The sequence below is a fragment of the Podarcis raffonei genome, chromosome 3 (genome assembly GCF_027172205.1).
Source record: "Podarcis raffonei isolate rPodRaf1 chromosome 3, rPodRaf1.pri, whole genome shotgun sequence".
Taxonomy (NCBI): Eukaryota; Metazoa; Chordata; class Lepidosauria; order Squamata; family Lacertidae; genus Podarcis; species Podarcis raffonei.
In genome coordinates, this window is record NC_070604.1 from 90,513,442 (window position 1) to 90,531,104 (window position 17,663).

At 42.3% G+C, this 17,663-nt stretch overlaps 1 protein-coding gene across 1 annotated transcript in view; it reads left to right on the top strand.

The window, feature by feature from the left end:
- Positions 1-17,663, top strand: part of PLB1 (phospholipase B1) — a 101,244-nt gene that overhangs the window by 15,875 nt on the left and 67,706 nt on the right. Inside the window, exons 13-18 of the mRNA XM_053382969.1 lie at positions 5,186-5,254; positions 8,683-8,763; positions 8,974-9,040; positions 10,700-10,758; positions 11,614-11,687; positions 13,689-13,732. Of these exons, the coding sequence (XP_053238944.1) occupies positions 5,186-5,254; positions 8,683-8,763; positions 8,974-9,040; positions 10,700-10,758; positions 11,614-11,687; positions 13,689-13,732 (394 nt within the window). The remainder of the gene's footprint in view (positions 1-5,185; positions 5,255-8,682; positions 8,764-8,973; positions 9,041-10,699; positions 10,759-11,613; positions 11,688-13,688; positions 13,733-17,663) is intronic.

The window sequence follows — 17,663 nt, forward strand, 5'->3', positions numbered from 1 at the left end:
TGGTGGTTCCCTCACTGTGCGAAGTGAGGTTACAGGGAACCAGGCAGAGGGCCTTCTTGGGAGTGGTGACTGCCCTGTGGAACACCCTCCCATCAGATGTCAAAGGAATAAACAACTATCTGATATTTAGAAGACATCTGAAGGCAGCCCTATAGGGAAGTTTTTAATGTTTGGTGTTTTATTGTGTTTTTAATACTTTGTTGGGAGCTGCCCAGTGTGGCTGGGACAGCATATAAATATTGTTGTTGCTGTTGGTGGTGGTGGTGATGGTGGTGGTGTTGCTACGGGTCCCACTTGTAGACTATAACATCCAAAGTACTGCGGGAACATTCTCACCTTCTTCCTGTTCCCATTGTTCAAGACCGCGTCCTGCACAGAATAACAGACGGAAAAAAATGAATTGGAGGGTGGGTGTGTTGGTGTGTAGGTGTGTTGGAGCCTTGCTAAATTGGAAGGACCCCTGGTGCAGTGGAAAGTGCTGTTTGCCCTGTTATGAAACAACTGAAAGCATTGGATGTACATGGGCATCTATCCTGGAAAGAGGAAGCAAAATCATGTGATACAGCCATTAGCGGCAGCTACAGCTAAAGCCCCAGGATGATCACCAACTCCTATTTGCATACAGTTCACTCTAATGCCATGGGCATTTTGCCCGGTTGGCCAAGAGATAAAGACTGGAATCAAGGTTGCAAGCTTAGATGAAAAGAACTGCTTGCAGTTATCTTGATCTTCCTCTCATTTATAAACACCTGCAAGGATAACGTCAAAGTTCTTGTCTCAGCCCTCCTTTTATTGCAGGTCGGATGCCCTGATAAGATACAGGAGTGGGTTCTCCTCCTGGGTTATTTGGTTTGCATTTGATTTCTTTAATCAGGAAGGGGGATTGTGAGCTGATCATGCCTGAATTCTAATTTAAAGTTAGTTATGCAGATTGATAGACACGGCAAACAAGTGGCTGACTTTCTCTCTTGTGTTTTAGCCTTGAAATATCAGCCACTGTTCAGCTGAGCAGAGAAACTTGGATTAACATTTTTTTTTCAAAAATGCTGTGGGTGCCCCCTTTCCAATGGTGGAGGAAGGAGGGTGCGTGGTGTGTGGTCTGCCCCGGGTGTCATCACTGAGGGGTGTGTGTGACAAAATGAGGTTTTTTTAATGAAAAAAATTGTACTCATGAAACTTTTTAGGAGTGACGTGGTGGCTTAGGTGCCTGCAGGTTCTGTGCTGCCTGAAACGTCTGCCTACTGCCTCTCCCTCAGCCGCACTACAGCTGAGGGGCAGAGAGGCTCCAAGCATCGGAGAGGCTCGCCCCGCCCCCATGGGTGGATCGCCCCACCCCCACAGGTGGATCGCCCCGCCCCCACAGGTGGATCGCCCCGCCCCCACAGGTGGATCGCCCCGCCCGCAGCTGCAGGAATCACCTCCACACGAGGCACCGAAGAGGCTAGCTACGCCACTGCCCCTTTCCCCGTCTTTTTCTTAAAGAGCCTTGCAACTGGGTGCATGTATACAGAAGACCATTTACCAAATGGTCACTTATCACCAGGGTTCATGTTACCACTTGGCAATCTAGCTGCCTTCCAAGGAGGATGAATGCAGCCTTCTCCTTCCACAGACCTCCAAAATCCACTATTTGGCAGGATGATGCTGTTGACTGACATAAGAGGGGATGGTTACATGGAAAGGTATCACTTTGTAACCCACCCTCCCTTTTAAGCTACCCTAATTTTATTATTTTGATGCCCTATGAGCAAATCTCTTTATATGCTTTTTGAAAATTACACTAATATTAGTAGCACCCTAGAATGAAAACACAAGGTTTTCTTTACCAGGGCTGAAGGCCACCTTTCATATTTGCATGTAACACTAAACCGTATTATGGCTTTGTGTGAACAAGCTAGCAAGCTGGTTGCACGGTAGGGAAATCATAGTCAATTCATTCCTCCCCTACTCCTGCTGTTGTTGTGCTGCTGGGACCTAAGCCGTGGTTTGGCTTAGCATTATGCCCAAGCCAGACTCATGGTTTGTCTCTGCCAAACAAACAATGAGTGGTAAGCCAAGAACTTGCTTGCTTGCTTGCTTGCTTGCTTGCTTGCTTGCTTGCTTGCTTGCTTACTGTATGTGGTTTGTCTGGAGCAAGACAAGCCATGAGCCTGGGATGTAATGTCAAGCCAAACAGATTTTCTCAAGCATGGTTGCTTGTTTAGGAGGAGTTTGGGTCTTCTACAGAGTTTTAGTGCCCACACTTTTAAAGAAATAAAGAGCCACTTCGCTGCCAACATCTTGGCTCTCATGCTTCTAGGAGAAGTTAACAGAGGTTTGCATTAAGTTATTTCCCGTGGGTAATTTCTATATCACTAATCTCTCTTGGATGGTTGGCTGCAATCTGTGCAAGGTCAGATGACATGCAAGATACTGTTAGTATTTAAAAAGCACAGGGCGAGTTTATCTGATCGCCATCTCTGACAAGGAGACTCTATTGCTCCCATCAGAACAGCATAACAAAGCCCACAAGCTAATGCAAAACTACCTCGGCCCATCAGAATGAGAACTAGTGTAACATAAAGGTCAAGAACTTTAAATATGGTGACTTACGGCAATGAATGCTTTTCACGTTTGCACAACTGGTGTTTTACCTGTGTTTTAAAAGGTCCATTTGATCAATGCTTTGCAAATTATCTGCACTGCTGATTCCCATCTTTGAAGTCTTGGTCTCTCTTGTCTTATTGGACTGGCAATGAGCCATACACTGATAACAACACTACTCCTGGGGAAGCTGCCAGATCCTGGAGCAGCTTGGACTTGGGTGTCATTCTGCTAAGTCAGGGGTGGGAAATCTGTGACCCTCCACTACAAATCCAGTCAACCCTGGCTATCACGCAGTCAGCAGAGAGCAGATCTCTGCCTTTGACTTATTCAAACCCTGGCACATGGTTGTACAAAAATGTATTCAGCAGCTTATTTGCACCTCAGTCATCACTGCTGGATATTTAATGCAGACAATCTGATTATTTCTTATTTTATTTAGAGAAAGAGTTTCCCTTATAGGCAACCTTCTTTCATGTTAAAAGTAAAATGTCTCCAAAAATCCCTGTTCTATAAATATTGGGAATATAACTCCAGAAGTAAATATAGTTATAGTGATTTGGGAAGATGAATTCTATGCATACTGATGCTATTCTGTATGAATTACTGTCTGAAACAGTAATTGGGAGAAAGCCTGCTTATATTCAAGGGCTGTGCAGGTGGCTGGGACAGTGTAGTTGGCTTATTTTAGACTCTGGGCTTAATTGTTTTGTGGGGCCTTCCTCTCTAGACGGGAACACTTCATTAAGTTCCTATTGTAAGCCATTCCTTGGTAGAGTTGTTGCAGAACTGAATCCTTGATTTGGACCTTCTACAGAGTATAAATGAATTTGCTCTCCACCATAAGAATGAGTCTCAAAGCTTTGCTGCAGAACAGTCTTAAAATTGTTAAAATTAAATGTTACAAAATACAAAGCAACTCATTGCTCTTAAACAGCAAACAGTGTGGTTCCAGTCTTCTTTTTAGTCCTTAATACAGTTCAGTAAACTTTCCTCTCTCTGGTCCCAGAAAGAGAGTTCATATACAAGCATATTGCTTGTTCAGGATTGCTGAGCTGCGCTTCTGCTGCTGATGGCTCCAGCACTAATATTCTGAGTTTTCAGGTTTCATCTTCCTGTTGTGAGAGATCTCTGCTTGGGTTCCTGGGATGAGTCATCAATTAGCCTTTAGCACTCCCCTTGCTGCATTTGCTATAGTTAAAGCTTCTGCCTAATGCAAACCGCTGTGCATAGCATTTTAAATATGTAACATTTAATGCATATTAAACAGCCCTTGCATCAGGAGCCTTCCTGCTCATTTTTCTCATTGGGCTCCTGTCCTATAGTCCTGCTAATATGGCATCAGGGAGGCACTATTCTCTAGAAGATCCTCAAAGTACCACTCTCCATTTCATTTCAGAACAACCAGTGCCCCACAACTCATATTTTCCCAGCCACAGCCCCTTCCCCTGGCTTCGTTCTCTTACAGGGCACATGGAAGGGCCTGTAATCAAGCAAAGCACTGGGCTGGTAGCACCACCCTCCAGCAAACAACAATAGCAAGATGCATTTTTCCTTATGGGCAGCATTATAGTTTGAGCTGGTTGCAGCTGGCATGGAAGTGCTTAGTGATTGCTTTTCTCTTGGCCTAAGCAATTTAGATACCAGTCATCTCAGCAGGGTTTTGAGATGTTTTCTGTACCTGGCTGTAAAGACATTGTCCCTCTGGATGTGCCCCCATTTAATATAGTTAAGATTTCACCAATGCTACAAACATGCCCCTGCCAGATGGTGCCCAGCGCTACTCATGTCTCAAAGGGAGATGGAAGAAGCTTTAGTGACCCACAAGACATGATTCAGTTTTTTTGCAAGCCCCTTTTAGAAATTACCCTATGATTTGTTTTAAAAGGAAACAGATTTTCTCTGGTCTGGCTGAATCTTTGTTCCTTAATTATTTAAGTATTTTTTATTTAAGTATAGTACAATAGTTTTAATCTTAAACTTGTGGAAATGACTGCCGGTATTAACAGCTTGCGAATGCATCATTTCAATTGGCTATCCATTCATTTTCAGTTTCATGAAATTTTCATTTGCCCATGAGGTCTTATTTCTCAATTTTCAGTTTTTCTTCATTATATCCCTGTTCTATTCTCAATCATTATTTTGTGTGCCAGCCAAGCATGCACTTTTCACTTTTTTAACCAATCGGTTCCCTAAATCTAAAACGCTCCTCACAGCTCCATGATGTTAGCTTCCTTGAATCAAAGACAAAAAGTTGAGAAAAGTTGGAAAGCAAAACTCTTAGGGCCACTTTGAATGATCATCATTTGCTGGAAGTGATCTGTTCTTTGTCTGGTTTTGCCTTCTGACTGACATGCTCATTTTCTAAATGCAAGGATGTGGTTTTGGTTTTTAATTTTTAGGGGGGGGCATTTTGTTGACTGCATGAGCTGTCATCTACAGTCTAAAGGATTTTACACAAGAAATAGGTTTACATCCTCATTAGATGTAGTGGTAATTGCTTTGAATTAGAACTTGCAGGTCTAGCCTACAAGAGGCTAAAATGCACCCTTTGAACGGATCTGCTGCCTGAGTCTCACAGTGCTCACATCTTGTCTTCCAGTTGTTACCAGATGGACAGAAGCAGCCCTATTATCTTGCAGAGATGCCCGAGGTGCGATGTCCTTCTCAGGTAGGAGCAGTTTTATTTTATACATGAATTTTTGCATTTTATCTGTCCCCCCATCCCCAAGGGACCTCTTTCTCTAAAGAAATGCAATCCCCTTCTCAAGTCTTCTCAACCATTTCTAAATATTGCAGAATCACAGACTTTCTACCTCCAAAATGCCCATTTGACCGACATATTTTAATATCACTGCAGTAGAGGCACAGCTAATAAACTGTGGCTGTTGGTCATGATGGCTGCATGATGACACTCCACTTTCAGAGGCAGTATAATACGGAATGCCAATCACTGGACGGCAACAGCTGGAGAGGGCCATTCCCTTAATCCACTGGTTGCAGGTTGGTGGGTTCTTGAAGCAGTTGGTTGTCCACTGTGGGAGCAGGATGGACCTTTAATTGGCAGACCTTTGTGTCAGTTTGCATTTCTTAGTGCAGAATGTATTGATCTGATGTGTAGAGATCTTTCCTATTCTACTTAATTCAAGAGGGTTCTGGAAGCTTCTCTGTGTGAAAGAAACAAGCAGAAGGTTGATGATGTTTGGCTTATTCCTTCCGAGAAGTTGAGTACAGTTGGCTTAAACTGGTTCTCTTATCTCTTTCCGTCAAGGTCATGCTGGCTATAAAAATAGGCTAGAAGGAGCCTGGGTTTCGCTCTATCTTTTTATCTCTTTTCTTTCTGGTGTAGTGTTCTGTATACAGTGTTAAGGTTTAGACTTGCTGTAAGTATTGTAAGTTTAAGTGAAGTCTGCTGCAACTGGATTTCTTATGGACAGTGCCAATCCTGAATGTATTGGATTTGTGACCATTCTGCTCATTTGCCTTCAGTAGCAGCAAAGCTCTGCTGGATAAAATACAATTGCCTCTGGTCTATTTTTTGGGAATCCTGCAACTTGTTTTAAGATTTTACTCTGCTAACTGTATGTTGGAATCTGCTCTGGATCAATATTGAGTAGAATTTCATGACACTTTGATCTGATTCAGCAAAGTTCTTCTGATGTTTTTCTGAACCTGGCGAGAAGACTATACCACAATAAATGCTTTGAGGTTTGAGGTTCTGACCATTCTGTGTGTTGTGGAACGACTGAGGAGAGGGACAGAGAACTTAGTTCTGCGAGATGAGAGGATTGAACCTTGGACAAATGGTTAGCATTGCAAGGGCAGAAACTTTAAGTGCCTAGCTGGTGACGATTTTAGTTCATTAAGAAAATAATCTTCCTTTATGAGCACCTTTACAGGAGATAAAGGCATTCCTCAAGAGTAGCCTGAGTGCCTTCACATTAGTAGTACTCAATACATTTTGCTTGTCTGCATCAATCCTGAATGATGTTCATACTGTACTGGTAACGAGAGAAGAGAGACATTTCGAAATCAAATGTACTTTTCAGCCAATGTAAATTTTTCATTTAATGTTGTTCAGAAAGGGGTAATGAAAAAAGAGATTCAAAGGTCATTTGTGAAAATGGCTTTAGAGATGCCATTTCTCCCAGAAAAGAAAAATGCCATCATTGCTCATTTGCATGTATAATTATTGCTCTTTATGATTTATTTCTAGAATGCCTGCTCTAACTAGGTGCTATACATAAATCAATATGCAAGACATAGAAAGGAAGGCATGAGCTAGCAAGAGGCCTTCCCACTCAGAAAATTTCCAGACACCATGGCAATTTATCAGTGACTACCCATTCACACATAGTGTTGTATTCAAAGCAGTGTTAACTAAATTATTCCATCAGTGCAAGGATTTCTTCCTGTGCTTGGAACATTCTCTCCCCCCCCCCCAAACTCCACCCCTACAGCCTTTAACACTGTTCTGGGTTTTCCCCAAACTCTTCAGGACAAATTTGGAGATACAATTATTTAGTTGAAAATTGCCCTTGTGTACTCAAGAGAATTCTGTCTGAACTTGTCTGGATGAAGTTGGAGAAGACAAAGGGAATGTTGCAGGATATCAAACCTGCCCAATGATCATTTACAAAAAACAAACAAAGAAACCCCTGTTGTTCAGATCATCTGGCAGCACACAAAACAATGTGATATTTATTAAAAATTAGTGCTGACCCTTCTGAACTTTAACCAACTTATGGCAAAGAAAATTCATCCAGTTTCACGCATAAGGGGTGGGTGGGGAATTTATTATGTGGGTAAGATGGCTTTGGACGCGGGTGGCGCTGTGGGTTAAACCACAGAGCCTAGGGCTTGCCGATCAGAAGGTCAGCGGTTCGAATCCCCACGATGGGGTGAGCTCCCGTTGTTCGGTCCCTGCTCCTGCCAACCTAGCAGTTTGAAAGCACGTCAAAGTGCAAGTAGATAAATAGGTACCGCTCCAGTGGGAAGGTAAACGGCGTTTCCATGTGCTGCTCTGGTTCGACAGAAGCGGTTTAGTCATGCTGGCCACATGACCTGGAAGCTGTCTGCGGACAAACACCGGCTCCCTCGGCCTATAGAGCGAGATGAGCGCGCAACCCCAGAGTCGTTCATGACTGGACCTAATGGTCAGGGGCCCCTTTACCTTTTAAGATGGCTTTACCTGAGTTTTATCTGCTAAAATAATTTCTTTTTCATAGATTAGATAGATGATAGATAGATAGAGAGAGAGAGAGAGAGAGAGAGAGAGAGAGAGATAGATAGATAGATAGATGATAGATAGATAGATGATAGATAGATAGATGATAGATAGATGATAGATAGATAGATAGATGATAGATAGATAGATAGATGATAGATAGATGATAGATAGATAGATGATAGATAGATAGATAGATAGATAGATAGATAGATAGATACACAGATACACACACACAGAGGGGGTTGTTTTTTGTTTTTTGGCTAATTAATGTTCTATGGCCTTTTAAATGTCTTTTGGGGGGGCTGTTTTTGTTTTTGTTTTAACTATTTATTTTGTGATTCTATCTTGTATTTTTATCTTGTGAATTGCCCTGAGATCTTCAGGTGAAGGTCAGTATATAAAACAAACAAACAAAATAAAGTATTAGACTAGCCTTCACCAACCAGGTGCTATCCAGATGTTTTGTACAGCAACTATCAGCCCCAGCCAGCTGTAGTCCAAAACACAAGGTTGGTGAAAGTTTCCTTCTGTCTTGGCCATGCTAAAGCACATGTGCCCTTCTTCATAGAGCAGGTGTGGGGAACCTTTGGTTCTCCAGACGTTGCTGAACTACATCAGTCCCAATGGCCAGGAATCATGGGAGCTGATGGTTCAGCAACAACTGGCTGGCCAAAGGTTCACCCTACCTGCCTTAGAGTCTGGCAGTCCATAAGCAGGCCATGGCCTTTGGAGATTAGAATGGTCCCTTTAAATCCAGAATTTGAAATGATTAACTCTGGTTGCTGAATCTGCCCTTCTGACTTCAACCATGGCGTGAAATGATGATTCCCCTCCCCACCCTAATTGTTTTCATCATCTTGTCTCTGCAGGAGAACCCATACTTCTTCACATTCAAGAATAGCAACTACTCATCTTTTCCTGTGGAGCCACGAACCAAAACAATATCTCAAGTAAGGGAAAGCTCCAACTGCATAATATTTTATTATTGCTTGTCTTTGGGTGGAGAAGAATGGGTATTGGACATAAGAACATTGTATATCCCTTGCAGTTATTTTCTAGGGTGTGATGCTCTTTCTTTAGTCTGTTGAAGAAGTATGCATTTCTTTCTACTGGAACTGCTAAAGGCCATTTGTAATGCATTGTTCTCTGTCCTTTTCCAGCAAAGGAGCTTTGGGACGGACATTCCATGTACTGACCGCAACCCCTCAAACACAATTCCTGCCTCAGGTACAGATTTTTATCTCTGGATTTGCTCAGTCATCATAGGTCCTGTCTTGGTTCATTGCCAATGTTGAAATAAGATTCAGCTAGTTGTTTGGTTCGATTCTGCTGTCTTGTCTTTTGCCTCAGGCAGCAAAATATATTGGGCCCTCCTAGCTACTTCAGAGGACTGTAGCAAGGAGATAATATGGTAACACCCCTCTAATGCCTGCTGTACGCTCACTGGGGAAAGTGGAAGATGACTGTGATTTTTTTTTTAATTGGTCAAGGTTGTTAATTTCATTTCCAAGTGGGAACATCTCTGGGATGAGTGGGAGAAAATGATGGCATAGTAAGCCTTGGGAGGTATACTCTGTAAGATTCCAGGCAGAAGCTACCTTAGATATCAGGGATTGAACTTCTACATGAAAACCTGGTGGTCTGTCAATGAATAATGGCTCCTCCATCATGGCTAGGGACTGGGAACACGTGGGCATGTGAATTTAGGAAGCTGTGGTACTCTAGTTCAGTGTTATCTAAACTGCTTGGCTCTCTGGGATTTCAAGCATTCTCCAGTTGACTTATGTGCTTTTCATAGTGTGAATTATTGGCTTGGCATTAAAGAGTTTTCTCCATGCTCACATACAAACCCAATTTACCTAAAGCCCAGTTTTTCAAAACTACGAAGTGTGCATCTTTTGGGGAATAAAAGTTTCCTTCTTATAACATCAAAGCACTAGCATAGCTGACTTTTTTAAAAAAACACCCAAGTTCTTTGGCAATGCTTCAGAAAAGTATTGCTAACCAAAGAAAGGATTACGAGCACATAGGAATGCAGGTGCTCAAGGCATTCTGCAAACAATATTGAGGAAACTTGGTTACAGAGCAGCATATAAGGCCTGAAATAAATATTGTGGCTATCGTCACAATAGTTCGGTTTAAGGGACTTGCACATTTGAGCTGTAACAGAGTATGGCACGGCCAGTCTTTGAGGGGCATCCTGGCCTTCATCTAAAATGACCCTACAACACTTGAGACTCATTAGACCATGGCTGGGAACCCTCAGGCCTGTGGGTCAAATGTGGGCCTCCAGACTTCTCTATCTGGCCTTTGAAATTCTCTTCAGGCCGGGCTGCTTACTGGCCCTGCATTGCACCCCAAACATTTATGCCTGGCTGAAATGTGTCCTTGAGTTCTTCTAAAGCTTGTCTGGATGGAGAACAGAGAGGGCTGTGTGAGTGTGTGTGGAAACAGCACACTGTACAAAGGGGGGAAAAACCACATTAATGTCTCTGGCTGCTGTTGCCTCTTGCTCCACTCACCACCGTCATGTGGCCCTCAGAAACTTGCCCAGAAAGAAATGTGGCCCTCTCTGGGTAAAAATGATTCCCCACCGCCGACTGAAGATTGCCAGATACCAGTTCCTTGGTTTTTATTTCAGCATAATAATTTTGTGGGAGAAAAATCCTAGCTTCTAGGGAGGAACAGTTGCAGGAGAATTAGGTATTCTGGTAAGTATCACATATTTGCCTCCGGGGACTAACAAGAGTTACGGCAATTTGGCAGAATATGAGTTTTAAATAAGATCTCAAGTTCTTTCAACTTCTTCTGAAGAAATATGTTCCGAATGTCAAAGATCTTCTTAAGAGTCCCATCACTCTCTCTCTCTCTCTTTCTTTTTTATAGTTCATAACTTGAGGCCAGCAGACATTAAAGTTATAGGCGCCCTTGGGGACTCAATAACTGTAAGTGCAGATCACCAAAATGTGCTCTATTAAAATGAGTGGTGTCAAAGCTGTTTCTGAATTCTGATCTGAAAAAGGAGGGATCTTCATGGCGAACTGAATTTCCCATGCTTTCTTCCGCTTTGTTCCCATTATGCTGCAATATTAATCTGGGAATGCCACCTCCTTGGGCCATTGCGCATTTGCAAATGCTAATCGATACAAATGTGTATATATATTTCAAACATTTTCCTACCACATGTGGACATTTCTTTGCAGAGGAGAACTTGACTAAAGGCCATTTTAAACATGTGACTTCTAACCTGAAAATCCCTTACTTGTGGAAGCTCCATGAAGGTGCTATAATATTTTTTTTGGGGGGGGGGAATCTTACCACATTTGCAGTGCCTATGTGCTAGCAACGTATAACTCAGTCAACAGCAATAGCAAATTAATGTTATTTCTACCCCCCCTTCACAACCCTATGTTGCTTTGTTGCAATATGCTTTGTTATTTATTGCATCTGTACCCATCGGTATTCTTGAAACAAGTATTAATGGAAGGGCAATTATTGGTTTATTATTCTTTGATCAGCAACCATCAGTTTATGGATTTTATTCTAAGTAGGTTTGTAAATTTAGCCCTGGCCAATGACAGTCCTCCACTGCTTGCTTATCCCCATGATAAGGTAGACAGGATGCCAATGCTATTCTTAGGCAGAACTAAAATATTGTCAAGGTTCCTCAGAGCAAGAGTGGGGGATATTTCCAGGGGGAGTCATCTAAAGTGGCTTCTTTCCAACCATCCCATTCCAAATCAGCGAGCAACTTATTCTAAAAGGACTTTCCCAAACCCCTTTGTCCTCTTTGATATCAGGCAGGAAATGGAGCGGGTTCTTCACCAAACAATGTCCTAGATGTTCTGACACAGTATCGAGGCCTTTCATGGAGGTGAGTACCACAAATCAAAATCTTTAGATATTCTGCAGTCTGTTCTTATTTTTTTCTTCTTGCTGGCTTTTGAAACCAATTCCAGTCTCCTCCTTGCTGACCTCAATTGCTACTGCAGAGCCATCTTGAGGTTGGCACTCTTAAAACTTGCACAAGCTGTAACTAGAGTCATGGCTCTGGCAGATGTGGCCTCAGGCTTCTCTGATGATATAGGAGCCATCCTCTTGTTTATGCATGGCTTCGTCTTTTTTCAAGTTCCTGTGGATTGACTTATCTATTTCTTCAAATTAACGAAAGTACCATTTTCTACAAACGTTCTGACTTTTCATATTCCCACCTCATTCATTTTTCGCTATGATGAGGGCAAGTACTTGAAAGCAGCGTTCAAATGGAGTGCAATGAGGCGACTAGAAATAGGATATAAGTGTGAGAAAGCTTGTGTCTCTAGATAATTTATTTTCTATCTTCTTACACGCTATCAGTCACAAGCAGATAGCAGTTCCTTTCTTCCCTGTACAAAACTGGGGCATTTCAGTGAATGGTGAAAGTAACAATCTATTTACTGGTTCTATTAAACATGCTAGCTCAATTTGCCTGTAGCATACATTGCCTACTACCAAGGAGTATTTGACTGGCAAGCACAAGAAACAGGGCCTTTTCAGTGGTTGCCCCATGCCTATTAACTCTTTTCCTAGATCAGTGCATAAGGTTCCTCCACTGATGACTTTTAAATGAGTAGTGAAGAGTTATTATTTTTCTCTTTTGCTGGTGTTTTACTTTGCTATTTTTGCTGCATATATAATTTTAGTCTCCTAGTGTTGCTTTTAACTGCTGCTAAATCAGTAGGCACCAACGTTTGTAACAGATACTAATATAGGTTTGCTATATGTCTGGATTTTCCTGGACATTACTGGGATTTCAAAGGCGGAATTGACCTCCAGGGGGGATTTCTGAAAGGCAGCACTTTGTCTTGGATCTTTTGGGGTGTCCTGGTTTTTACTTTTTGAAATATGGCAACCCTATACTAATATATATCACACAGTCAAAAATCAGAAATGACAGACTAAGGACAGTCCTGCTCATTTGTCACTATTACAGTGAAAGCTTCTGACTTCAATTGCATTCAGACTCGGCATATATGGATATATTTGATTATTGCTTACTGGTGCATGTACATAAATGAAACTAATGCATAGAGTCTTCAAGAGGAATATTCTTAGGCCAAATTATAACTCACTCTAGGGAAAGTACCCCCTCCCCATTTATTAAATTGCAAGTCTATAACAGAAATCAAACCACAGCACATCAACCATGCATTGTTGTTTTTTAGCTGCTTGATACCCCTGTTGGCATTTTGCTGTTCTGGGCTGGCCGCAAAACCAGGACATTTACTATCATAGGGACTCTGCTCATTATATAGTTAACACAAGTTTCACAGGCATGTGGAGCTGTTATAAAACCCCACAATACCTATGAACAAAGACAACAGTGCAGTGTGTGGGCACATCATTAGCAATGACACCTCTGCCATATCATAGGCTCTGCAACCTGAGTTATTAACCATAGTCTTGAGAAGGATCCTGTGAATGGACTGGAAGCATTACAAAGACTTAGGAGGTAGGCAGCTAGTGATTACTGCCATAGATAGATAGCTAAATAGATGATAGATAGATGATAGATAGATGACAGATAGATAGATAGATAGATGATAGATAGATGATAGATAGATAGATAGATAGATAGATAGATAGATGATAGATAGATAGATAGATGATAGATAGATTGCCTTATAGAATACCATTGGGAGCCCCATTTCAATGCATGATACAAGTAGAATAAATAAAACAAACATTCAAACCAGCAGTTCAAGTAAGCGATAGCTGAGGATCGGAAACATCACCAGGGGGCACTCTGTGACTTGTTCCTAGCAAATCTTCTCTAACGTTGTTTGCTTTCTCCTCCCTCCCCTCCCCTCCCTGCACCCCCCCCCAAATTCTGCAGTGTTGGTGGAAATGAAAACATAAGCACAGTCACAACATTAGCAAGTAAGTGCCCATTTCCCTAAGGTTAGTGCATTTGTGAAGTTCTTTCATAATTTATGGAGCAAACTTGAGGAAATGTTCAGCAGGCTTGACAGACTTAAACCTCTTTGTATTCAGCATCCCAGACTGATGGGGGTGGAGGAGGGGCGGGGAAAGCCTTCTCACAGCCAACACTGTAATTTGCTGTGCATGACTTAACAGTGTGTGTTTTATAATTTCCCAGGGTCTTAGTTGCTTCGAAATTCTCTGTGACTATATATATATATATATATATATATATATATATATATATATATGTAGCATAATTATTATTCAGCTCCGTACGATCTTGGAATGCATTAAGCAAATAAGCAAGGCTCCTTGTGCAAGTTTTTATGGGGAAAAGAAAGGTGTCTTGGAACTCTTTTACAGGCAACCAACGGACACCAAACCACAGGCAGCTCATGGAACCAAGCAGTTACTTTAGTTGGGGGGGGGGGAGCACTTACAGAACAGAGTGAAAGGCAGGGGGCAGCCCTCCTCCCCCTCCCTCCACTGTGGCCTTTTGCCGAATCTCATTGATGCTTTTGACAGTGGAGATCCAGATGCCTCTGGAATCTAAAACAGGGTGCTATGATGACAGCCATCTCCCACTGTTTACCCCAACACCTGACATTCATATTGCTTTTAAGGATATGTTTTTTATGTTAAGAACATAAGAGGAGACATAAAACATAAAAGAACATTAAAAAGAACAGCATCCTGTTCTCACACTAGGTTCCTCTGGGAAGCCTGCAATGGGCTTCAAACCATGATCAGATGAATGTAATAATTGACAAAGACTCGACTGTGATAAAGCCAATCTTAAATTTTTATCATGGAACATTGCTGGTTGGCTCAACAAGGCGACTGACCAATCATTTGTCAATTTTATTCAAGATCATGATATAGTCTTCCTGCAAGAGACATGGCTAACAGGGGATTTAGATGTAAATGGTTTTGCCTCATTTTCGCTCGCAGGTTCACCAAGCAACAAAGGGGGACGAGTTAAGGGTGGGCTAGGCATTCTAATATCCACAAGGCTGAGAGCATCTTTCGTCGAGCTGGAGCCTCTGAGCAGTGTGGCCATGGCATTATTAATGAAATGCAGATATTGCACACTTCTATTGATTAATATATATGCCCCTCCCCAAAGAGGCAAGCAGCTTATCAAAAATATCTGGCATAGACTAGAATCATATGTCGATGAGCTAATGAATCAAACTCCTGCAGCGGCAGTGCTGCTGGCTGGGGATTTAAATGCCAGAATTGGCCAATCAGACGAAGCGTTATATGCTCATTTCCATGACGTACCTCCCATTTCTAAAGAAGCCCTTTCTATTCCCCCAAGGCTCTCAAAAGACAAGGGCTGCAACTACGCAGGCCTATGCCTCCTACGTTTTTCCAACAATCTGGATCTGACTGTATTAAATGGTCGTGTCGACAGAGAACCCAGTGGGGAATTTACATTTATATCCAACATGGGAGCCTCCACTATCGATTACGTCCTGGTGTCATCTAACCTTTTGAGCAGAGCACGGGAATGTAAAGTGGTGGAGAGGGTTGACAGCGACCATCTACCGCTCTGTTTAATACTGGATGTAAGAAAAGATCTATTCTGCTCTGATAAACTTGTAGCCCCATGTTTCGAAAACATGGAGCTAAGATATTCACGTATTAAATGGTCCAGCAAATTGAGTGATGAAATATCGGAAAGACTTCACTCAGATACTTTTCTTGCTAAAAAGGAGAACCTCGTTAATTCCCCAACTCCTGAGGCTAGATTAGACATGTTCCGGGAACTGATTTCGTCTCTACAACCTTATCTGACCAACAAAAAAACGCCATGGCAATCTCTACACTCTAATAAATCCAAACCTTGGTTTGACCAAGAATGCATGGCTATGAAACGCCTCCTGCTGGACAAGTACAGGAACTATAGATCAGCGAACTTACCTTCGCTTCCATTAGACTGGTTTGAGTTAAAACGCAGCTATAAAGCTTTGATTAACAGGAAAAAGCTCCAGTCACAAAGGGAGGAATGGCAGTGCCTAGTGGAGGCCTCCCGAAGGAAAGATTCTGCCACGTTTTGGAAAACAATCGCAAAGGGCTGGAGAGACTCCCCGATCAAAGTCGAATATTCTATACCCGCTGGAGCATGGGAGGCCTATTTCCTCTCATTATATTCATCAAATCAGCTGGTCCCAGTTCTGCTTCCTGCTTCTAGTGAATTTGGCACGGAATGGCCCCCTGTAACCACAGAAGAAATTACTGGCCTTATTCAATCTCTTAAATCAGGGAAAGCCCCGGGTGCTGACAATATCCCACCAGAAATTCTTAAGGCAAATGTTGAATGGTGGGCCCCTGTGCTAGCCGCCTTGTTCACTAGTATAAATCAAACGGCTATTATCCCCGAGGACTGGGGTTTAGCCATCATCATTCCAATATTCAAGAAAGGAAGCAGAACTGAGCCAGCTAACTACAGACCAATCAGTCTATTAAGTATTATTAGTAAACTATACGCTGCTCATTTATGTGATAAATTAGTGGAGTGGATGGAAAGAGAGCATATTCTATCAGAAGCACAAGCAGGTTTTAGAGCAAAGCGCTCAACTATAGACCAGGCCCTTATCCTTCAACACCTGGCAGACAAATACTCTAGAAAAGGGGGGTCTTTATATGCAGCTTTTGTGGATTTTAAATCGGCTTTTGATCTAATACCAAGGGACAGACTCTGGGAAAAGCTTGGCGCTACAAACATAGATAAACGCTTATTATGCCTTATCCGTGGTCTATATGAAAACACCAGGGTGAGGGTAAGATGCGATCGGTCAGGCCATCTAACTAAAGAAATTCAAACGCACTATGGGGTTAAACAAGGATGTGTCCTCGCGCCAACGCTATTTAATTTTTATATTAACTCTCTAGCAGTAAATATGGCGAAAGAAAATGCCCACCCTCCCAATCTGGCAGGCATGCCCCTCCCGGTGCTTCTGTATGCGGACGACGCAGTCCTACTCTCCTTTTCCTGCGTTGGCTTGAGGAAGCTTTTGAGATCACTTGCTGACTATTGTCAAGCGGAACAACTATCAATAAATTACAGCAAATCTAAAATTATGGTGTTTTCAAAGAAAAGAAGGAAACACATATGGAGAATTAATGGTCAACCTATTGACCAGGTAGCAACTTTCAAATACCTGGGAATAACTTTTCAGGAAAGGGTCTCGTGGCACCAACAGATGAAAAACGCCATTGCCAATGCAGGAAGGGCCAATAAAGCCCTTACAAGATTTTTTCACGGGAAAGGGGGTAAATACGTTCCGGCGGCCTCCCAGGTTTTTGCTGCAAAAATACTCCCACAACTCACTTATGGATCCCAGGTTTGCAGTTTTAAAAATTTTGCGCCTATGGAGGCATTTCAAACAAAATTCTATCGGTGTTTATTGGGGATCCCCCCCTGTGTATCTAATATAGCTGTCCGCTTAGAAGTTGGACAACCACCCGTTAACGCGCGGTTGTGGATTCTAAAGATACACTACTGGTTAAAACTTATTTTTTCCCCGGCCGGTTTGGCTCCTTTAACACTCTTAGACACCTTTCATTCTACCTGGAAAGCTTCCCTGTTTGAAAAGATAAGAAGCTTGGGATTCTCCCCGCAGATCTTGATAGCGGCAGGATATGAGAGAGCCAGAAGTCAAGTGCTTCAACGCATTAGGGACATAGAACTGCAATGTCATATGGGCAAAATGGATAAATATGCCACAATTAGAGACTTTGGGAGAGGGTTCTCACCCGCAAATTATCTGGCTGATTTACAAATACCTAAGTACAGACACTCCTTTACCCTGGCCAGATTTAACGTTCTGCCCTCTGCCCTGCTGCTAGGCAGATATGAGGGCAAACCATATGAGTCACG